Source organism: Raphanus sativus, chromosome 1 (assembly GCF_000801105.2).
Source record: "Raphanus sativus cultivar WK10039 chromosome 1, ASM80110v3, whole genome shotgun sequence".
In the NCBI taxonomy this organism is placed as follows: Eukaryota; Viridiplantae; Streptophyta; class Magnoliopsida; order Brassicales; family Brassicaceae; genus Raphanus; species Raphanus sativus.
Genome location: NC_079511.1, coordinates 6,613,939 through 6,637,512, shown reverse-complemented (window position 1 = coordinate 6,637,512; position 23,574 = coordinate 6,613,939). Strand labels below are relative to the sequence as shown.

General features: G+C 37.2%; 6 protein-coding genes across 7 annotated transcripts; 5 read left to right on the top strand and 1 right to left on the bottom strand.

Moving 5' to 3' along the window:
• Positions 1-1,318: 1,318 nt before the first annotated feature.
• Positions 1,319-2,206, top strand: LOC108856895 (protein KNATM). Its single transcript, XM_018630800.2, has 3 exons — positions 1,319-1,526; positions 1,606-1,734; positions 1,920-2,206. The coding sequence occupies exons 1-3, from the start codon at positions 1,365-1,367 to the stop codon at positions 2,046-2,048; spliced, it is 420 nt and encodes a 139-aa protein (XP_018486302.1). The 5' UTR covers positions 1,319-1,364; the 3' UTR covers positions 2,049-2,206.
• A 1,656-nt stretch (positions 2,207-3,862) lies between these two features.
• On the top strand, positions 3,863-6,905 carry LOC108842004 (cyclin-SDS). Its single transcript, XM_018614808.2, has 7 exons — positions 3,863-4,910; positions 5,034-5,201; positions 5,478-5,644; positions 5,974-6,102; positions 6,189-6,369; positions 6,466-6,510; positions 6,599-6,905. The coding sequence occupies exons 1-7, from the start codon at positions 3,942-3,944 to the stop codon at positions 6,623-6,625; spliced, it is 1,686 nt and encodes a 561-aa protein (XP_018470310.1). The 5' UTR covers positions 3,863-3,941; the 3' UTR covers positions 6,626-6,905.
• A 1,245-nt stretch (positions 6,906-8,150) lies between these two features.
• Positions 8,151-10,917, top strand: LOC108808210 (protein OBERON 3). Its single transcript, XM_018580394.2, has 2 exons — positions 8,151-9,965; positions 10,255-10,917. The coding sequence occupies exons 1-2, from the start codon at positions 8,225-8,227 to the stop codon at positions 10,728-10,730; spliced, it is 2,217 nt and encodes a 738-aa protein (XP_018435896.1). The 5' UTR covers positions 8,151-8,224; the 3' UTR covers positions 10,731-10,917.
• Positions 10,918-12,547: 1,630 nt separating this feature from the next.
• Positions 12,548-14,060, bottom strand: LOC108841253 (probable transmembrane ascorbate ferrireductase 3). Its single transcript, XM_018614029.2, has 4 exons — positions 13,742-14,060; positions 13,488-13,536; positions 13,066-13,265; positions 12,548-12,976 (listed from the first exon to the last, which is right to left on the bottom strand). Exons 1-4 carry the CDS (start codon positions 13,904-13,906, stop codon positions 12,716-12,718), a joined length of 675 nt encoding a protein of 224 aa, XP_018469531.1. The 5' UTR covers positions 13,907-14,060; the 3' UTR covers positions 12,548-12,715.
• Positions 14,061-16,824: 2,764 nt separating this feature from the next.
• LOC108814593 (RNA demethylase ALKBH10B) lies at positions 16,825-20,236 on the top strand. Of its 2 annotated transcripts, none has more exons than XM_057007707.1 (9): positions 16,825-17,146; positions 17,318-17,961; positions 18,103-18,198; positions 18,314-18,423; positions 18,513-18,630; positions 18,709-18,816; positions 18,894-19,006; positions 19,097-19,251; positions 19,337-20,236. In XM_057007707.1, the coding sequence occupies exons 2-9, from the start codon at positions 17,382-17,384 to the stop codon at positions 19,905-19,907; spliced, it is 1,851 nt and encodes a 616-aa protein (XP_056863687.1). In that variant the 5' UTR covers positions 16,825-17,146; positions 17,318-17,381; the 3' UTR covers positions 19,908-20,236. The 2 variants fall into 2 exon arrangements, with proteins under 2 accessions (XP_056863687.1, XP_018442699.1); XM_018587197.2 differs by having other exon boundaries at positions 16,826-17,146; positions 18,103-18,216.
• A 2,047-nt stretch (positions 20,237-22,283) lies between these two features.
• LOC108853047 (putative clathrin assembly protein At1g14686) lies at positions 22,284-23,422 on the top strand. Its single transcript, XM_018626513.2, has one exon. It carries the CDS (start codon positions 22,284-22,286, stop codon positions 23,385-23,387), a length of 1,104 nt encoding a protein of 367 aa, XP_018482015.1. The 3' UTR covers positions 23,388-23,422.
• The last annotated feature ends 152 nt before the right edge of the window (positions 23,423-23,574 follow it).

Here is a 23,574-nt window from a genome sequence, read left to right as displayed (position 1 = left end):
CAAAGATGGAACTGTCCCATTGATACAACAGTTCTATGCCTATTTATGATCTTCTCACTATTCACTCTTCTGATTCTCCTTTTTTTTTCTTTTTTTTTTTGCGACGGCATTCATAAATCTTTATTTCCAGCTTCCGTCCTCTCTCTCTTCTCCGATATTCAAGATTATGCAAATGTTTAACATCTTATTATTGTAATAATCAAACCCACTAACTCACTGAACAAATCACTCCTAGATCATATGATTGCAAGATCAAGATAGCTTAATGTCATTTGTTATTTCGTTAATTATGTGACTATTTTATTGTTTCGACCATCATTATAAAGCGTTTTTTAATTCTATTAGCATACAAACACACCAAAGTATATATGCCCATATATTTTGTCCAAACAAGTATAACAATATATATGTATGAAGTATTGTAAATTTCAGATTATTAAGTAGCACCTATAACTTATACGCTTATGATATGTAGGTGCATGGATTTATAGAGGCAAGTGTGAATAGCTGTTTTTCATGTTTTGACATATACTAAGTGCTAACTAGTAAATAATATTCCATATGTGTGACGATTTATCAAATTGCATTGTTTAAATCGTTTGAAAATTTATTAAATATGGATAAGTTATACAAACATTGTTTAGTCTCCTTCGTTTTTACATGTAATTTCTTATGAACCGAACTTATTACCAGCTATTATTAAGCAATTGGAATTATTGGATAAAAACTGATAAAAACAAAAAAGGTAAAGATGGAAACAATGAAACTTGTGCATAATTCTATTTATCGACAGTCTGACTCAAAGTGCTTTCGTAAGCAACAACAAAATGCTTCACCCTTTTCTTGATAATCTTTTCTGCTTCCACTGTTCCTCCACTCTTCCCTCTCCTTTCACTTCACCTCGCCTTTTTTCTTTCTCATCTTTATTTATTTTCTTGGTTAAGTACTTACCATGTCCCATTTATATCATGTGATCTGTTTCATATACAAAGAAATCACAATGCCATCTAATAATTTATTTTTTTCTTTATATAAATATGCATACAACCGCTTAATAATATGATATATATATATATATATATATATATGGAAACAGTTTATATATATACATATATATATGTGACAGTTTGACACGTTGGCCATATATAGTGTGGCCATTGACCAATGACTAATGTAATCACATAGTATAATATATATTTATGTACCATAATTGTGTGTAGCAGTAATAAGAGTCTCGTATACCGACAAACAGACCAAAAAAAATCTTAAAACCCTAGATTCACAAGCAGATTACATGTCTCTATACTATATATATACATGTTATATATTGTATGTACTAGTATTCTGAAATAGACTAGTGAAACATGGAAGTGAAGAAAGACGAGAACAGTTCCTTACAAAACATGAAACACGAGATCAATCAGAAAACAAAAGAAGAGGAAGAAGAAAGCGAGATTCTAAAAAAGAGAATCTCAACCCATCCTCTTTATGGGCTTCTTCTTCACTCACATCTCAGTTGTTTAAAGGTCTTCCTCTCTCTATCTTATTAAAATAAAATTTTACACATATTTTAATTTCTAACGTATTTGGACCCATCAAAACCAGGTGTGTTCCGGCGACTTTGACTCACCAGAGATAATGAACACGGCGGATGATCTTACCCTAACAAAACTCTCTCTCCACTCTGATTCTTCACTCGAAAGTACCTCTTCATCAGAGCTTGATCAATTTATGGTTTTTCTCCTTTTATCTCTCTTTCTTTAAATTATAAACAATTTTCAGCTAAAATATATTTCACAACAACAAACAACATCTTGACATGCCTTTATATGCACATATTTCTTGTTTTTTTACGATTTTGATATAATTTTAGAAAGAACAAATAATTATAATACATGTCAAAATTGATTCACATATAGGAAGCTTACTGCTTGACTCTACGGGAGCTGAAGGAAGCAATGGAGAAGCCTCTTATCGAAACTCACCGTTTTATGGATGCGGTGTACAATCAGCTAAACGACATTGTTCTTTCATCATCACCCCATTAAATAAGGGTGAAACGTGACAACTATTCGGTGGTATTAATTATGTTAAACGCATTTCGCCAAGTTTGTGAAATTACCAGTGTATTCGTGTTTTAAAATGCTGCGTTTTGTGGAGCTCTTTGTAGAATCATGTAACGGCAATCGTAATTTGAGAATTAAAAGTTCTAAAGGGCGCGAATGCCCTCTTGCTTTGCGTTTAAGAGAAAAATAAAAACATAACAACATATCTTAGCAATTAGCATTAGAGGATGCGCATAAACCATTTAGAATGCATGCGCATCTACGAATATTAGTAAAACAAAATAATTAACGGTTGTTGCATAACTTATTTTGGGGCTACATGATTACACGATAATGCCTATTAATTGATCAACATATCTTTAGCATTATCAATTGTCTGTAACAAGACATGCACATTCAGCGTTTGGGGCTCCGGGTTTATTACAGTAAGAGGACATCGGTGGACCGTAAAAGTCAAGACACATCTTCTGGCATTTTTTAGCATCGCATGGAACCATTGGCCAGAAAACGGGATAAGTTCTTTTCTCCTGGTTCATTCTCATCTCTCTCGCACCTCAAACAAAAGAAAAAAAATCAGAATAAACAAAGTTTTGTGGTATGCATAAAGAACTAAACCTAGAATTAATTACGCTACATATCAGTTAGGTAGAACAATCGACCAAACCTTGTTTACATGTGCCGAAGTTTTTCAGAAGAGTATCACACGACCAACCAATTATTGATCTTATTAAACACATATAACAAATAAAATAATACTAAAGATTTGAATAAATCTAAGCTATTATAACTATATTGGTGTTAACCTTAGGATTAATTCATATACTTAAGATCAATTTAGTACCTGAAACAAAGAAGATAACCATGAAAAAAAAAACGAAAATTTGAAGGTTCCTCATCCTTCTGCAGCTTTTGAAAAAAAAATCCAAACCTTAATGGGATCTTTAGGTGAAAGTGAAACTGATATACAGGGAAGATATAAGATATTTTTTTTGTTTAAAATAGATTATAAAATTTTCTGTGATTGTTTATTTCGGAAAGTAATCAATCTTTGGTCAAAGTGATTTAATATAGACTGGATTCTATGACCTGATTGAATCAGAGTCCTTAGAATGTGTTACAAATTATCCGTACATACCATATTTAGATAATTTTGATAACGTAGTAGTTATGAACTTACCAATTAAAGATTGAAATGGAGAGATATTCTGTACTGTATTTAAGTTTGGTTCGTATGCTGTAGTGTAATCCTAATCAGTAGAATATCAAATTCAACTGGGTAGAATATCAGATTCTACAGTCAACAAAACAAATTTCTATCAGATTCAACTAAGGAGATTCACATTTTCGCCATCTTTGCACTATTCAAAATGGTTTTGGGCTTGGTAGAAACGAAAGGAAATCATTTAAACATTACGTCTAGTATTTGTTTCATCATGGGCTTTTCTAAATATAAATTATAATTCCTTTTTGGGCCCGTCTTATAAACTTAGGCCATGTAACTTTCCACTAAAACTAAAAACGATTTGTCTTTTTTTTTTTACTGCACAAATGCGCAATCAGTCGTTCGGAGGTTTCAAACCGAAATAAACCGGCTTGCAATGTAAACCAGTTCAAGTAATCATCAAAAGCGCATGGATTCAAACGCAGACGCTAGCGTCAAAGGCTACGATTTGCGACAGCTAAAAACCAGATGAAAAGGACGTTCACGTGGACGTACTCGCAGGGTATAAAAACCTCTCTCACTCTCCACCATCTCTTCACACTCCTCGCTCTTAACTTCCATAACTGCATCCCTCCCACCATCCCTCCCAATAGTCTCTAACCAACGAACCATAACAAACTTCCATTTTCGAATTTCGAATTCTCGACGAAAGCATGAAGGAGATCGCGTCGAGGAGTTCAAAGCGTAAGGCTGAGGCGTCTCCGTTCGCCGGGAAGAAGCTTCGCTCGACGACGACGCGTCTAAGCCGGAAGAGAGCTCAGATCTCTCCGTCACCTCTCCAGCCCAAGCAAACAGGAGCACCCCCCGCTGCTTCCGTAGATTCCTGCTCCAATTTGTTTTCTGCAGTCGACGACACTGTTTCGTGCGGTTCTAGCGTAGTAGTCGTCGAGAACAGCTCGAAGCTGAAGAAGACTCGAATCGAAGAGGTGGAAGTTTCTGATCGCGTGAAGGAGACGACGATTGCTGATCCGAAGTTTCGGAGGATTACTAGGTCATACTCTAAGCTAAACAAGGAGAAGGAGACCGAGACAGAGGTGATCGAAGTAAGCGAATCGTCAGTTACACGTTCGGACGTGACCTTCGCCGATCACGTCTCCTATAGCCGGAGTTTGAATATCGTTTCGGAGAATAAGGAGAGCGACGTCGTTTCCGAAAATAAAGAGAGCGACGTCGTTTCGTTCATATCGGGTGTGGACTCTTGCTCCAAGTTCGGGAGCGTAACTGGTGGAGGTGGAGGAGGAGGCGATAACGAAGAAACTGAAATCTCCAAACCGAGCGGATTCGCGGAGCTGAAGCCGGAGCTCGTGACAGTCGGATGCGTCTCCGATCTCGCTTGCGCAGAGACGTTCTCTGGCGAGGAGGTTTCAGAGTATGACGAGGATGAATCGTCGGAGCCACGTTCCCAGACACTTTCGCAGTACTCCGACTTCGATTTCTCGGATTACACTCCGTCAATGTTTTTCGATTCCGGCAGCGAATTCTCTGAGAAATCAAACTTTGGCTCTCCCGTTTCACATACTCGCTCCCTGTACCTCCAGTTCATGGCGCAGTTCTGTAGATCCACCGTTCCCAACGATCTCGAATCTTCTCGCTGTGAACAACGCCGTGATATCCAGTCTGAAGTAAGTGTGGTTTGATTGCTTAAGATTTACACTCGGTTGCTAGTCTAATTTGACCTGAGACTTGTTCTGCTATGTCCTTAACTTGGAATGAATCTGAATCGTTACTATACATTATCGTTTTAGCTGCTAAGGTTTGAAGATGAAGAGGTTGAAGAGAGCTATCAAAGGCTGAGGGAAAGGGAGAGAAGTCATGCATATCTGCGTGACTGTGCTAAGGCTTACTGCTCCACCATGGACCATACTGATCTCATCCCTCGTCTTCGCTTGATCATGGTTCAATGGATTGTGCAGGTGAACATTATCATTATGTTCTTATATGCATTTTTGGCTATCGATTTAGTGAACTCCAAGCTTACAAATATGTATCACTATCAGTGAGAAGATTTCAAATGGAAAATGCAGTTTCTAGATCGATTTACTGATGTTAGAAAAGAATATTTCGAGATCCAGTTGCTGGATTGTATGAAATCTTATAGCTTATCTCAGAATCATATATTGTGAATGAATGCATCAGTAAGCTTTAGTATTCCTTTTGTTGCTGATTGTCTTTTCGCTGACTATACGCAGCAATGTTCTGAACTGGAGCTTCAGCCAGAGACGCTGTTTCTAGGAGTTAGTCTGCTGGATCGATTCCTGAGCAAAGGATCCTTCAACAGCCAGAGAACTCTTGTACTGGTGGGGATCGCGAGTCTTACTCTGGCCACCAGAATTGAAGAAAATCAACCTTACAATAGGTAACCAACCATTTTCAACCTTTATTATTCTGACTTCCAGTGTTCAATAGATAAATGTTCTCAATAGGAAGAGGCCATTTCAAGAAACTGAGTTTTACATTGAACCAAATCAGGGACTAATGACAGTCTAATACAAATCCTATATGGTTTCGATCAGATATATGCAAATACTATATAGTCATGTGTGTCAAATATTGGATTCTGCTTACCAAAAACTCTTACTGCAAAAACATACTATATAGTCATGTGTGGTGCACACACACCACATCAATAGTTATATTTTATTCGGCTTCTCACCTTCATACTTTTTTCGTCCATTATTTAATTAGCATCCGGAAAAGGAACTTCTACATCCAGAACCTAAAGTATAGCCGGCATGAAGTGGTGGCAATGGAGTGGCTGGTTCAAGAAGTCCTCAACTTCAAGTGCTTCTCACCCACAATCTTTAACTTCTTATGGTAAAATCCTCTGTTACCATGTATTTTCTGTTCCAAGACATATATAAACTGAAATATACATAACAACTATCATGTATACATCGCAGGTTTTATCTAAAAGCTGCTCGAGCCAATCCAGAAGTTGAAAGGAAAGCCAAATCCTTGGCCGTTACCTCACTATCCGATCACACTCAGCTCTGTTTTTGGCCCTCAACTGTAGCAGCCGGACTTGTAGTTCTCGCCTGCATTGAACACAGCAAGATCTCAGCCTACCAACGAGTCATAAAGGTACCAAACTATCCAACACTGCTTAAAAGTCGTTTTTTATTTCAAGAAACATACAGAATGTTCACAATCCCATTCCCACAACCTCTCTCTTTGCAGGTTCATGTTAGAACAGAAGATAACGACTTGCCTGAATGCGTCAAGGTATTTAATAACATCACTCCCATCGTATGAGATATTTTTACGAAAAAGGTTTAATGAATGTGTTTAAAATTTATCTTTCTATATACAGAGCCTGGAATGGTTGCTTGAGCAGTAAGCAATCCACAGCGACAAATACCCAAACCAGAATACACAGTATACTCAAACGTGATCTCACAGGTTATTATTACAACTTACAAAAAAGCATATATAAGGTATATATAGCAATGCCTCTACATCTTTATATACTTAATCTCTGGGCTTAATTAGCTCTTGTCTTGGCATACTAATACCAAATATTAGACCACCATTTGTGTCGCCACACACAATTATTGTTTAAATTTCCACAATACATTATATACCCCATTTTCTTCAAAGAATATTTTTCGTGTTCAGTATTTTCCTTCTTTTATAAAGTCTCAAAGATTTCTACTTTTCCGAATCGTCACTGTTTTTTTAAATATTGGTCAGAAGATTAAGTGTTCCTATAAGATCAAATGAGCCTTTATCAGGTTCAATGTAACTTTACTTTTCCATGTCACTGGATGTATCGATATTTTTTTGCTTAAAATAGGTTTCACTTTCACCATTCATAAGGCGTATTGCAATAATTTTGACTTAAAGAAAAAACATTTTTCACTAATCGTGGTTCCTGGCGCGAATACTTGAGATCCACGGGTTCATTAGTAATCACGAGATTATCATCGCTTTGATTAATGGGCCTTTGTTTCACGCAGTTATCTAAGATTTTAACAGGGCCGAATCTTAGCTTCAGCTCAATTTATGGTCATGCAATACATAAATTTATATCTATATCTAGACATGCAATACATATCCAATAAATTAAGAATATGACAAGTGGGCATCAATAATACATAACGTGTTGACTTTTTTAAAACCTAAATATATTTTCGGGCCAGGTCCACTGTCCCATTATATTATTCTTGAGACATACATCACCTCATCCTCATCCTCATAGTATTAGATTACAAGTTTGTTTTACCGATAATACAGTTAAAAATCTATTAATCAGCTGAGCCGTTCAACTTAATTTATTTCTACGTCTGTCGATACAAATTTTGTATTCAACTCTCCTCGCTTCCTTTTATTTGTGTATCATAGTTTTCTGTAAACTTGTTTTCTTTACATCCTTGGAACACATTGTTAATTCAGTCAAATTTTTTTTCGTAGGTCTTAGATAGGAATAAACGGCGTAAATATTTAAAAATGCATACTTACTATTTGTCAAAAATCATTATAATCTCTGGTCAAACAGACTTAAAACATGGAAACTCAAGGGGTCAAAAAGAACAAATAAAATCAACAAATGCACTTGATGATCGTAGTAGGTAAAAGATAACCACCACAGCGGTTAAAGCCCCAAGTAAACTTGATTGAGTAAATGGAAATTATGGAAGGGAGGGAAGACCCACACGACATGACAAAAAAACCGCGTCTCGTGACCCGTGTGAAACACTTTGAACCAAAATAAATTAAAAAAACAGCCGTTAACTTTTATTATGCTTGAAGTTGCTAAACTCTAATGACAATAACACCCTCGATGCTCTCACATTATTTCAGCTTTCGCCATCGAGAGACGACCGAACTTTTCCACTTTTTTACCATCTCTCTCCGCATCAATCGTAAAACTCACTCTCTCATCCCTTCTCTCTCTCTCTCTCTCTCTCTCTCTCTCTCTCTCTCTCTCTCCAACGCGATGAACGGAGAGAAAGATCTGGCCGGAGACGGAGAGTGCTCACGAACCAAAACCTCAAAGCCTCGATTCGCTCATCTAAACACCGACAAAACCAACCAGTTTCATCACAAAGGCGTCGTCGGCGACGACTTTCTCAGCGTCCGATCCAGCAACAACAACAACAACAACGTCGACGCCTTCTCTTCGAAATCATCTCCCAGATCCGGAAACGAGCTCACTCTCAGCTACCTCTGCGAGAACCGCGACCTCTCCGAGAAAATCGCCGAGAGCCAAAAGGGTAAAGAGGTCGTTACCTTCTCCGAGAACAATCCGAACCAGGACGAGGAGAAATGGATCGAGAGAGACTTCTTCAATCTCAGAGAACCAAATCCAAACTCCTCTTCCAAGCGTAAGTCTCACGAGAACGAGGTCAAACAAGAAGAAGGAGAAAGAGAAGAAGAGAAGAAACAAAAGATCGAGACTCTAAACCTCTCTCTAGCACTACCCGACGTCTCCCTCTCCCTAACGGCGTCAAACGCCGTCAAAAGACCGAGGGTCAACAACAACAGCGAGCGAACCACGACGTCGTTTTCCAACGACTTCACGGCGACGACGGCGCCGTCCATGTCCTACTCCTACTCCCACCCTTTCTCCCACAACCTCAGCTGCTCCGCCGACTTCGACTGCTCCGCCGAGCGAGACGACCGCATCTGGTGCGCCGGCGAAGGAACCAACGGATCCGTCCACAGCCGTTTCCGTCCCATCGCCGACGGCGTCGGCGTCGCCCTCGCCAGAACCCCCGCCGCCGTCAAACCGTCCACCTCCTCCGACTACTCCTTCTTCCCCTCCGAGCTACCTGCTCGCCCGGGGATGGAAGCTACAACAATCTCCGGCGATTCGAGAAAAAAGTTAGAAGAAAACGACGACGTACGATCGGAGAGAGTCCTATACGACATCGTTTCGAAGTCTATTTCCTCCGCAGCGTTGATTATTCAAGGGATGGCTGACGAGACACTCGAGGCAGCTAAAGAGTACTTACGGAACTTAATCGATTCTCCGGATAAGAAGGAGAAGCTGACGAGTCTTCAGAGCCAGATAGATAGAAGATCCGATCTCTGCAAAGAGACCTTATCCAAATGCGTCAAGGACCAGCTCGACATCTTGGTCGCCGTGAGAACGGGGCTCAAGTACTTCCTCTCAGGCAAAATCCGCATCCCGATGAACGAGCTGGTGGAGATCTTTATGTTTCTGAGATGCAGGAACGTGAACTGCAAGAGCCTGTTGCCGGTCGACGACTGCGAGTGCAAGATCTGTTCCAACAACAAAGGGTTCTGCAGCTCGTGTATGTGTCCCGTTTGCTTGAGGTTTGATTCGGCTAGTAATACTTGTAGTTGGGTGGGGTGTGATGTCTGCTCTCATTGGTGTCACGCTGCGTGTGGGATTCAGAGGAATCTTATCAGACCGGGACATAGTTTGAAGAGTCCGAGAGGTAATAAGACGGAGATGCTGTTTCATTGCGTTGGGTGCGGTCATAAGTCTGAGATGTTTGGTTTCGTCAAGGATGTGTTTGTGTGCTGCGCTAAGAACTGGGGACCTGAGACTCTGGTCAAGGAGCTTGATTGCGTTGGGAAGGTTTTCAGAGGGAGCGATGATGCTAAAGGCAAAACGTTGCATCTCAAAGTTAATGAAATGGTCAAGAAGCTAGAGAGTAAACTGGTCTCTCCTACTGATGCATCTAACTTCATCATCCAGTTTTTCAACTGTAAGTTTCCACTCATCATGGTTCAGATCAATATTAAAGAAATCTCTAGACGGCAATTAAGCGCTTTATAGGAGATTATTGCTTCATTTTTTAATGCTTAGACCGATTTTATAAAAGGCCGTCTTGTTTAAGCTTGATTTGCCGTCTAAACCGATTTTTAGAACACTAGTACCGGTTCAGATCAAAGATTAGGAACCTCCAGCCTTATGGATTCTATAGGTTAAATTTTGACTCTCTTTTTTTATTTCTCTTGTGATTAATTCTTTTTTTTTGTCATTATTTCTTGCAGATGCAGAGTCAGTATCAGAGTTTCCGGAACCACCGAAGGAGCAAACAGTTGTAACAGAAACGAGCTACAGAAAAGACGAAGCATCTGTGACGGCTTCAACGTCCAAGGAGCAGATGAAGAAGAGCTTTGCGTTGACAGATGCAATGATGAACAGTTTCGATAGTTTAGAGAGCATGGTGAGAATCAAGGAGGCCGAAACAAGAATGTTTCAGAAGAAAGCCGACGAGGCGAGGATAGAGGCGGAGAGTTTCAGGAGGATGATAGAGATGAAGACGGAGAAGATGGAGGAGGAGTACACAGAGAAGCTGGCGCGGCTGTGTCTGCAAGAGACGGAGGAGAGGAGGAGGAATAAGCTCGAGGAGTTGAAGAAGCTTGAGAACTCTCACTGTGATTACAGGAACATGAAGATGAGAATGGAGGCTGAGATTGCTGGATTGTTGAAGAGGATGGAAAGTACAAGACAGCAATTAGTATGAAATGAATCTGAACTAACAGAGCTTTTCTTAATTATCCGTTTCTTTGCTTCTTGTTGTCTTTTGTGATAAAAATATCAGTGATAACTGCTTTATTTGTTTTTCTCAGTTTTAAGTTTTTTTTTTAATCTAAAAACTTAAGATTTTTTTTTGCTAATAATAATTATAAATATTTTATATGTTTATATGATACATTCTTGTAAAGTAAATATGTATTTCCATATATTTTTGTTCAAAAGGTTTCATCAAAAATAGAAGGATTTTCCAGGTGAAAACCTATCAACTAAATTTGTTTTGTGTAAAAAATTCATAAACTAAGTATTCAGTGGAAAATTCACCAACTTATTTTACTCAATGAATTATTTTTTTTCTATAGTACCTGTCAAAATTACGTCTGTCACTGATAAAATTTTAGTTTATAGGTTTTTACGTTGGAGTTTTACTATTAAAATCTAAAAAATCAAAAGAATGTGAAAATATAAAAGTAATTAACATTATCTAAAATTAGTAACTTTAAATTTTTCAAAATTAGCATTTTAAAAATTTATGCAAATAGATGAGTTTATCGAAGACAAAAAATGAGTTTGATTTGTTTTAAAATCAACATTATATATATGTATATTGAAAATGTAAAAAACTGGAAAATAAAATTAAAATTATATAGACGTATCAGTAATAGTGGTACTTTTGCCTGACACTATCTAGCGATAAACTAATAATCTAAAACATTATTAACTAACATTTTTGAAATTAGCAATTCAAATAAATTTATTTTAAAATCATATTATATATGGGAATTGAAACTCACAATTATAATTTTAACGTGAAGCAAACGACTCTCAAACAAAGAGAGGTTCAATGAAAACTCTCTCGAGTTTTTTTTAGGGGATTAAAGTTTATTTTGCCTATAATCTTATGTTTTCATATTTTCTATTATGTTTTCTGCTTATTTATATTTTTAAATTATACATATATAATATTGATTTAAAAAAAATCAGATTCATCAATTTTAAAAATGCTAATTTTGAAAATTAAGTTACTTTTTAGATAAATTTATTATATTTAATTTTTTTAAAGAAAATAAATTTTAATGGTAAATCCCGTTTACATAGTTTAGTTAATGTAAAAACTCTTAAATTGAAATTTATCGGTTATACTGGTTGTTTTCACCAGTATTGTAGATAGAGGATTTAATTTACTAAATAAAATTAATTTGGGGATTTTCCCGTTAAATATTTAGTTTGGGAATCATTATCCGAAATAAACTTAATTGAGGGATTTTACTATTAAAATCCAAAATAAAATATGGAAATGAAAAGACAACTAATATATGATTGAATTTGTTTTGAAAGTAATGTTTTGAGATCATTTTAAAAATAAGCTCAATTGAAAGTAGGTAGGTGAGTTATGCAGAATTATTCACTCAAACCCCCCCCCCCCCCCCCCCCCCCCCCCCCCCCCCCCCCCCCAACTTGAAAATTTCAGATAACTAGCAGCAGATAAAAGTGAAAATGGTTTAATAAAATTGTTTTGAGTTAAGTTCCACGTAAAGAAATTTAAACATATTCTTTTGTTTCATGGAACTTTGATTTGCCTGTAAAAAAAACAAACGAGAAAGAGTTTTTTTTTTGTTCAACTCGAGAAAGAGTATAATATAGAAAAGTGAATGGTAGTGGCTGAATTTTCTGGACCGTTGTAATTGCTTTATGACGTGGAAAATTAGCACTATTGTTAAAATATGCAAATAATAGCTTTTTAGTAAGCATCAAAGATAATATCAACAAAGGAATCGTGACAAAAAAATCAACAAAGGAAAAACATACAGAAAGTAAATTAAGAATCAAATATCATCAAGAAATCAACTCTCAGGGCCCAATTAGATATCACACCAATCACATTTTCACACCAACACAAACAAGCAATAATTCATTGAATGATACAACAAAGAAAGATTAATTAAACGGCAGACTAATTAATATAGGAATCCATCAAGTGTAACGGCCAAGAGCGACGGAGAAATCGACAGAAACGCCAAAGAGTAAAATGGCTAAGCCGGTGAAGTTAATGAGGCGTGACTCAGCGCTTGTGCTCTGACCAAGCATCGTGGCTCTCTGCATGAGTCCGGTAAGTGCCGCGACAATACCCATATAAAGTAGAGCCCGACCACCTAAGACGTGCCACGGCATCATCCTCGTTCTTGTCCCTGATGAAGATTGTGGCGCAAGGAATGTGAATGCGCCGAGCACCCACTGTAAAATTTAATCACCACCACAAGTTTTACAAACAAATTATGGTTTAGTTAACGTTAAAGTTCATATATATGAATATAAAAATTAACCTGGAGGCAAAGGAGTATGAAAGTGGTGAGACCAATCCACGAGTGAAGAGAGACCATGTCTTTAAGGTTTAATTTGTCGTGGAATCTAAAAGCGGCGCAGATTCCGACGATACCTAGAACTAATCCTATCAAGTGAAGTCCACCGTGAACCATTTTCTGTACTTGGTGCGAGGCATACGACGTTTTGTACATCATCATCGCTGCACAATTTATTATTTTATGATTAAACTCATGCTGTCATGCATAAGTACGAATGTAATCTTTTTGTTTGTTTGGCAACCTGAATCATTTCATTGATTGCATTAAGCCAAAAAAAAATCTACAGTCGAACCATCCGTATACGAAACTAAATTATATTTGCCATAAACCATAGTATCTTCAATATTTTTTTTTGTTATTTCTTTAAGGTAGTGATAAATTACCTTGGCCCACGAGGAAGAGAAAACCACAGTACATGAGAAATGGATGCACCTATATACCAAGTTATCAACCATTGCCGAACCAAAAAAAATGATTAGAAATTATGTTAATCCAGTTATAGATGTTGTTTGTTTGCCGAATCATATCAATTTTAACACGTTTCAGTTACAAAAAAAGTATGTCAATCCAGTCAAAACATGATTCTGTCTGAAGAATATATGCACACATACACAAAGGTTTGAAAATAGAAACTTACATTTAAAACCTTAAGGGGATTGTCGGAGCCATACTCGATGCCTTCACGGTAATGGAGAAGCCATATGAGCATTAGAATCACGGCTAAGATGCCAAAGAAATGAGCCACAAGTGTCGAAAGCGACGAGTGACGCTTAAAAGTTGTTCGATCTGCTGTGAGGTCCATTATTGTCTGATTTTAATTTTGGCTGAGATCAATTCTTGTGTGGTCAAGATCAAGATGATGACTCAATCAATGGTGAGAGCAATTTGAAGAGAGAGAAGAGAAGAGAATGTGCTAGATTGTGTAGTACCTGCTCTGTCGGGTAAGGATGATATCTTAAGAGGGTACTTTATACTAAAATAATTGATGTGTGAAAACAACCCGAAACTATATAAAAACAGAAACATAAATCACACGTAAGTGTTTATGCCATATGTTATCTAATATACATTCCTCTAACTCTAACCAATGATGTTGTTAAAGTCGATCAGGGCGGTACAGCTGATTTGACCACAATCCGGATAAAAGATGTGGTTTAGATGAACGATCTTATCAGTCCAAGTGTCACACGATGCTTATTTTTCTTGGGAGGAAATAAAACATTTTTTTGAAATTTTAGTTTATGATTTGGTTCAAGAAAGTAATAAGCAAATCATCCAATTATACGAGAGAGGAAAAAACGGAAAGATGCACATTTATTTTGTTTTTTTCACTATACAACAACTACTTATACAAGTACATAAAACTGATTATACCAGTGACCTATAAGGCTACAATTACAACATGAAATAAAATGATAAAATATCAATTCGACTTTGATATTGTTTTAAGGTTATTAAAGTAGTCTCTGGCACTTTTTAGTTAGTGTAAATAGTCATGCAATATATTGGTGAAGGAATGATGAATGAATTGCTTACGTACAGGGTTTGGAATATAAGTGAAGGAGGTTCTATAGGGAAGACAGCTAAGGGTTTCAATCCTTTTGGAATTAATGGAACGTTTGATTCTAATCTCATCCATTTAACTCACTTTTTTAGAAATGTAATCTTAATTATTTGATGCGTACGAATTATTTAAGCTGTATAAAGAGAGAGAGAGAGAGAGAGAGAGAGGGACCCAAGACAGAAGAGGAGGCCCGGTTACTGCGTCCAACAAATATATTTTATACTTTGGAGTTGAGAAGTAGGGAACTAGGGATGCCTTAATAGATGAAAGAAACAAGGCTGGTGATATCTTTTTGAACAGAAAGAGCGGCGTAATGAGTGATTTTAAAGATTGATTGAATTAGTTTATGTAGGGTGATCAGGGAAGACAAGTATCATCAACCAAAATATTCTAAACGTATTTTTATATGATAATGGAAAAATGATTGCTTATATGACTTAACGTCAGAGGATTACACACACAAGAAAAAGTTAGAGGATTACACACACACACGAAAAAGTTAGAATTTTGAGTCTCAGTATTTTCTCCTGGATTAAACTCCAAATCAAAGTGAAACAAACGCGTTATCTAAGTCCATGCAACCGTTCTTTTTTTTGTTCTGTGAATGGGAAGATGGAGTCTAAATCACAAGCCTTTACATGTGAGTCATGTGACTAATGTGCTAGTGGCTAAATCACAGTCCTTTCGATGTTTTGGCTTATATCATCTAAATTCTTTTAGTTAATTTTTTTTTACAATAGCCTAAAATTTATAAAGGAAGAAAACTAAAACCCTGAAAGACTTGAACCAAAACTAGGTTTCAACTTAAACGCCACGCAGTTGATCTCAGGTTTACTGAAAATATGAGACTTGGGGAAAAAAACTTCGGTCAATATATATATTTAGACCGACATTTGTTTAATTTCTAACGAAAAATATCAATATTTTGTCAACTATCTTGACCATTATATAATCAAATAGATACTTTGAACTTTGAACAATTCAACAGTATAACTATCCTCGTTGAGTACAGTATATATATTATATGTGATAAGGTCTTAAAATTTTGACCCAAAGTGAAGTGTTTCTTTGAATATATGATCAGAAAACTGTATTTTATTATGATTGTTTCTCAAATCAAATCACTCAAATATTATAGTTATATAAAATAATCAATGGTCAGTTACTCATATTCTCCCTCTATATTTAGTTGATCCAAAACATGGTCAACATTTAGAATAAGAAGTAATATCATACTTTATTGTTCATAGTTCTTCCATGATATTCATTTTATTGTTGATCATATATGGTTATGAGTACATTAAGGGAGGATTTATAATTATGATGCTTTTCGGTGTATATATATAGATATTGTCAGCAATGATTATCTCATAGTGATTGAGATATTACAATAGTTTAATACGGTACGTAGACGTAGTTGCATGGCCATATTATAATTTTGTAAGTATTTATTCTAATGGGTACTTGACAAGAATCTCTATATAGCCTCGTGAAATTTGATGCAAACAAAATATGGCACGTCATGGGAGTTACAGTCCAGCTATTATTGTTCACAGAGACGGAAAACCCGTCCGGTTAACACTCGATGAGAGAACTGGTTTGTGTTATTGGTTCCTCAAGTCTTTTTTGTTTGTCTTATAAACCTACCCGTGGAATGTGGACTCGGTCATGTATGGTTATCTCCGGATAATTGATTAAATAATATAAACGACTTTGGCAAAGAAAGAAGACAATTCGTGGAATATTAAGCTTGGGTTATTAGTTATTTAGTCCTAGTCAGCTGTTTCAGCTTTCAAATATATATGTCGAGTGCTAATCTCTGAATCATGTAAACTTTCATTTTGCATAATGAAAGTTTGAAACAACCTTCAAAGCAAAAAAAAAGGTTTGAAACAAACAGGTAATGTGACTAAAGAAGTGACCTCATTTCGCTCAGTGGTCAAATGGACCCCAAACTTTGGACAAACACCGTGAGTTGCAAAACCATACTATGCTGCAAGAAAAAGAAACAAAGTCCTAGGCCCGTATATTGATCTATAAGGCCCATTTGACCAAAAATAGCATCATTTAAAAAAGATGCGGAATCTCGATTTCGTTACCAATTAAACCCAAAACTAGTTTAGTTTTACTTTTCAAAAGAAGTGTAACAACATCTCGGCGTAATTATCGACAACGAATTTGCATAAGAATTTCATGGAAAAGAAAAAATGAGATAGAGATCTGATAAGCCACCGTTTTAGACTCCTACTAAGACAAAACAGATGATGCGTCTTAACTAAGCCAAGTCCAACCCACACACATCTTTTCCTCAAAAACCCTAGATCTCTCCTGCTTTAAGGAAACTTCCCTTAATCTATACATCACTTAACACTTTTGCTCACTCAGCTTCACCGTGAAGACGTGATTACTGGTTTGAGCGTTTCGACCCAGATCTACACTCTTCCCTCCCCCCCCCCTCATAAAACCTTCACATTCATGGTCACTCTTTCTTTACCCATCTACACTCTTCTTCTTTCTAATTTCGTTTGTGTGTTTTTTTTTTAAAAAAAAATTGTTGTTTTTATCTGAAATTCATCTACGGGTTTTGTTTGAATTACATTAAATTCGATTTCTTTTTATCTGATCTCCTCACATTAATCAAATCTGCAGATCTGCTAAAAAGAGGAAACTCAGAACCCTAAGATCGTTGCTACTTGTTGTTGCCCACCAACCAATGGCAATGCCACCTGGAAACGTTGCTCCTCCTCCTCCGTCTGATAAACTCCAGTTTCCACCCCCCGCCGTCGCCGCCGGAAGCTGGATCCCCGACGAGAGAGACGTGTATATCTCCTGGATGCGCGGGGAGTTCGCCGCAGCCAACGCGATCATCGACAGGCTCTGCCACCATCTACAAGCCATCGGTGATCAGAACCAGTACGAAGCCGCCATCTCGGCCATCAGGAACCGTCAGTCGAACTGGTCTCAAGCTATCTACATGCAGCCTTATTACACGATCGGTGATGTTCACAGCGCTCTTCAGCACGCTGCTTGGGGGTGGAAACTGAAAACGCCTCAACAGCAGCAGCAACCTCAAAGGCATTACAATGGTGCTGCTGATCAGACTGTGAAGTTTGGAGGGAAGAGATCAGGTTATGGATTTAACAAGCATCATCATGGTGGTGGTGGTAACAGAGGAGCTGAATCTATGGCGAGAAACGGTGGGAATCAGTTGAATTCGGATTCCCACAACAACGTTGAAGCTAAGCTAGCGAGTGATGTTAAGGGATTGTCTATTGATGAGGAGGAGAAGAGAGGTAAATTGAATTAGTCTTTTGGCTGTCTTGCTTGCTTCTAAAGTTAACTTCAGTGTGTTTGTAGTCTCTCTCTAGACTCTTTTTGCTGGTTTATATGTAAGTGTTCTGGTGATGTACATTTTATATATGTTTGTGGGACAGATGGTAGCGAGAAACCAAAGGGTGATCGTAAAGATTTGGAAGAACCTGAGTCTACTGGTGGTGCTGAAACACAAGCGGAGATAGTGAACCATGATTGTAACTCTGCTTCTAAAGGTACTTTGGAAAACATGATTCTTTGATATTTCTCCTGATGTGTTAGACTTTCTTGAAATGTTCTGATTCGGTGATGTTTTTTTTCTTTTCTTTTCAGATCAAAATAATCTCAGTTGTTCTGAGGTAAAGCAGGACGAGAAAGATAAAGAGTGTACTGCAAGCATGGCAAAGACTTTTGTTGTGGAAGAGATGTATGAAGCAAAAGTGGTGCGTTGATAATCTTCTTTAATGTCTGTTTATAAATTTAAGAAACCTACAACACTAAAAATCTGGGTTTTTTTTTCCTTTATGCGTAGGTTAATGTTGTCGAAGGACTGAAGCTATATGAGAATATGGTTGAGGCAAATGAAGTTTCTCAACTCGTTTCTATTGTAAACAATCTGAAAACCGCTGGAAGAAGAGGTCAACTTCAAAGTAAGTACCTTCTTTTTTTTTGCACTGCGATAATGATATTAGCTTGTTGTTTATTAAGTCATGTTTTAAAACCAACAGTTGAGGCATATGTGGGTTATAAACGGCCAAATAGAGGACATGGACGTGAGATGATACAACTCGGTCTCCCAATAGCTGATTTCATGCCTGATGATGAGAGTTTCAAAGGCAAGTTCTTTGAAAACGTTCTTTACTTTATAAATTTATGTCTCTATTGCTTAACATAAGCTACGAGTTGTATGCAGGTCGACGAATAGAGCCAATCCCGTCGTTTCTTTCAGACATCATTGAACGGTTGGTCACAAAACAAATCATACCTGTGAAACCAGACGCATGCATCATCGACTTCTTCAACGAGGTAAAAATTAGTTTAGTTTTCTTTAACTTATAATTAATCTGTTTCTTAACTAAAGTAAAAAGTCTTTCTTTTGGAACTACTTATATATAGGGAGATCACTCGCAGCCTCATATGTTAGCTCCATGGTTTGGAAGACCAGTTGGGATATTGTCCTTGTCGGAATGCGATTTCACATTTGGAAGAGTCATTGTCTCTGATCATCCCGGCGACTACAAGGGCTCTCTCAAGCTTTCTCTCACTCCCGGGTAAACCATCTTTCTCTCAACACCTGAGATCATTCATTCAAGTCAGTTAATAATCATCAAACGTTTTTGGTGTTTTTGAACACAGATCGGTTCTTCTGGTGGAAGGCAAATCAGCAGATCTTGCTAAGTTTGCAATTCACTCGATCCCAAAGCAGAGGATTCTCATCACCTTCACCAAATCTCAGTCGAGAAACTCCCTAACCGGTCCTAACTGGGCTCCACCGCCTAGCAGATCTCCTCCGACTCAACAACACAACCGTCACCCACACAAACATTACCACCCTGTTAACCCGACCACAGGTGTCTTCCCACCAAACGGAGCTGTTCAACCGATTTTCATATCCCCTTCTCCTCCGCTTCCCCCTCAAATGCCGTTCCCAGGTGGTGTGATACCGAGGGCAACAACGGTCTGGCCTCATCCACAACACCAGCCTCCGCCACAGCCTAGACTGCCTATCCCTGGCACCGGTGTGTTCCTCCCACCAGGTTCAGCACAAGAACGGGTTTTACAAAGCTCCACAGAGAAATTTAACGGAAGCAACGCTGCAGTAGGAAAGTTGGAAATCAAGACGAAAGAAGAATCCGTTAGCAGAGTCGCTGCAGAAGAGGAAGGCGATGGCAATAGCGGTAGCGGTGACGGTAAACAGAGCAATTAGCTAAAGAAGAGAAGATACGTAGACAAACGACTCGGGAGATGAATTCTTGAAGCTGTAGTTCTTAGAACTGTCGAAAGAGCGGCGAGAGTTCCTTTTTGCCACTTCAGACATTTTAGGAGAGACGACCAAAATGTACCCGTTTTTGACGTTTTACACTCTCTAGAATCATTTTATCTATTAACTAGATTTTGACCCGCCCTTAGAAGGGCGGGTATATTTTTTGTTTTACATTTTTTTATAAATTTAATTTTTATATTTATGTTTTTATTTACGTTTTTTTTTCATTATATAATATCAATATACTAAAATAGGAATATGACCTATTGATATATGTGTGGTCAAATTATTTTATGATAATTATTAAAACCTCTTATTAATTATTAATTATTTAAAAGGAATATTATACAAAGAAACACAAATACGATTAAAACACACAAATATAAATTTTTGTTATCTGGCGTCAAAGGTATATGACGCCAACCTAATAATTAATAAGAGGTTTTTATATATCCTGTTATTTTGTATAATATTCCTTTTAAATAATATTAAAAGAAGATAAGTGTTTAATATTCCTTTTTATATATCCTGTTATTTTGTATAATATTCCTAATAATTAAGGAAGGTGACGTCAAAGGTATATGACGCCACCTTCCTTTACAATTTAGTTTTTGTAAAGTCACCATTTAATAACAAAAAAGATTATACCCGCCATTTTAGAAATCATTAAAACACACAAATATAAATTCGCGTCACGTGCCCATCAGAATATTTTGGAATTAAAGGGTGACTTTACAAAATATGCATACATCTTAGAAGCATTACAAAATTATTTTATGAATAATAATAATTACTGGAACTGAATTTATTCTGATGGATCCTAAAAGCAAAAAATAACCGCATATTACGTAACATATAGGTGAAAGTTACAGATTTAGGAAATCAACGTGGAAGTTACAATTTTTTTAATAAAGGTAATTACATAATATATCTAGATAATTATTTAGATGCATTATATTTTATGTTGGACACAACCTTTAATCAATTGGACCTTTAATCAACATATTTGTGTCTTTTTGTGATTATATTTTTACTTTTCTTTGTAATCATACTTGTGTGTAAATTTTAATTAAATTTATTTTATTAAATAATAGAAATTTAAAAATTGATCCGGTATATATTCAGATAGGGCTAGGTTGCCGATCGAACCTGCCAACCCACAGGTTTCAATTTTGTTTTGGTGAAAAATTATGATCCGCACAACACGCAAACAAATAATTTGTACTGGCATCCGCTTCATTTAATTTTGCGGTTATTCGCGGGTTATAATTTTTTTTTAAAAATAGTTATTTAGTTTAATTATTATAAAATATATTTATAATAAAAAAATATTATATTTTAAAATTTTAAAATTGTTTTTTTAAATTACCATATTTTTAAAAAATGTTTACTTTTCTTTTTATTTTATTTTTTAAATACTTTTCGGATCGGTGGGTACCCGCAATTCAAAATCTACCAACCCGCACCTACCCCGAATTTTGGAAGTATATATTGAGAAAAATAATTTTAATATTATAATTATTAATAATAGTTAATAGTTATTTTCTATTTTTATATATTTAGAATCTATGGAGCATATTTTGAATTTATTTAAAAGTCTTTTTTTAGTTAAAATTATAAACCTATATATATATATGATGTATCAATAACTTTCGACTATAGTCCAAAGTTTGAACAGTTTTTGAACTGAAAACATTAATAGAAACCTGCAAAACATTAACAGAAACATGTTAAAAGGACTACAACGACGACATCATTTCCAAAACCTTCATATAAAAAATATTTTAAAAGACTTTTAGGAAGTTAGTATATAAAATTTTGCCCAGTTATGTAAATTCCACTAAGCCACGTGAATAACGAAACAGTTTGATTTAGTGGAGTAATGAAACAGTTTGATTTAATTGGAGTAAAACGTGGAGGAAACGGTTGTGTGTGTCTAACAACATTTATTAATATGAAAGAGTATATAACAGGAATAAATAACTGGACACAACATTTATCAATTGGACATGTTGAAGAATTAATAGTATTGATTTCAATTACAATTACAATTATCTAAATATATATAACTCAAGTACTAAAGAGTTGCGTAGTATCCTAACCTATATTATTATGAGTAAAACTTGGAAGATAATATAAATTTAGAAAAACAACAAAAATAGAGGAATTCTCCAAAAAACAAATATGAGATTTCTTATTTTAGCTTATCCTTTATCTAATTTGTTTTTAAAACAGTCAAAGACTTTTTTCTGGTTTTAAAACCAGCAAAAATTTCGAATTATTAATAAAAGAGAGAAAAAAAAGTTTTTGGCGGGGGAGATGAATATATGGAAACGAGCTTCCGTAGCTCTCAAGGACGGAACTAGCCTCATCGCAGCGGACGACCTTCTCAAGGCAGCCGTCGTCAAAGCCACGAACCACGACGAGTTCTCCGTCGATCCAGAGAACGCTCTCTTCATCTACCGCCACGTCCGCGCCACCCCGGCCAGCCTCAAGCCTCTCATCAGCGCCATCTCCTCCCGCGTCACGCGCACGCGAAGCTGGGTGGTGGCGCTGAAAGGCCTGATGCTGATGCACGGCTTCTTCCTCTCCAAAACCACAGCCGCGGAGTCGATCGGACGGTTACCGTTCGATCTCTCCGCGTTCGGCAGCAGCAGAGAAGGAGGAAACTCCTCCCGCGCGAGCAGCAGCAGATCAGGCGGGTTCAACCTCTTCGTTCGCGCGTACTTCGCGTTCCTCGACAGGCGATCGATCCTCTTCCACGACGGGAGTTCCCGCCACCGTTACGACGAGGAGTCGTCGGTGATGATAAGGCTGGTGATCATACGGAAGATGCAGGTGGTCATCGACTCGCTGGTTCGGATCAAACCGATCGGGGAGAGCAGCGTGAGGATACCTGTGATCAGCGAGGCGATGGAGAACGTGGTGAGCGAGATCCTTGAGATATACGGGTGGATCTGCCGAAGGATCGCGGAGGTGCTGCCGAACGTGAACTCGAAGTCGGGGAAACGGCAGGCTGACGTGGCGCTGAAGATCGTGGCGAAGTCGATGACGCAGGGGGAGGAGCTCGTCAAGTATTTCGTGTTCTGTAGAGATCTTGGGGTGGCGAATGCTCAGGAGATTCCTGATTTCGTGAGGATTCCGGTGGATGACGTGATTCATCTCCATGAGATCGTGTGGACGGATAAAGAGGAAGAAGAGCGAGGAGAAGAGGCGGAGGAGTGTGAGAACAGTGAGGAGAGGACGAAGTGTGTAGAAGGAGAAGGAGAAGAAGAGGAGGAGATGGAGCGTGAACTGATTCATGAAATTGATGATTTGATAAAACTTGATGATGAGGAGATTGTGGAGGATAAGGAGGAGAAGGAGGAGGAGCCTTCACCTGTTCCTCCTGTAGTTGATGTTCCAGACTTAATTAGCCTCTAAATATGTTTATATTTTCTTGTATTAATTTACTTGGACTGATTATTATTTGTTTATTATATAGTCCAAAAACTCAAAGTAATTTGATGATTCTATCATAATATAGTGTATTGAGCACGCATCGATTTGTTTAATTTTTTGACAAATCAACTATAGAAAATTCTATTACAAACCACTGATTCGAAAATAG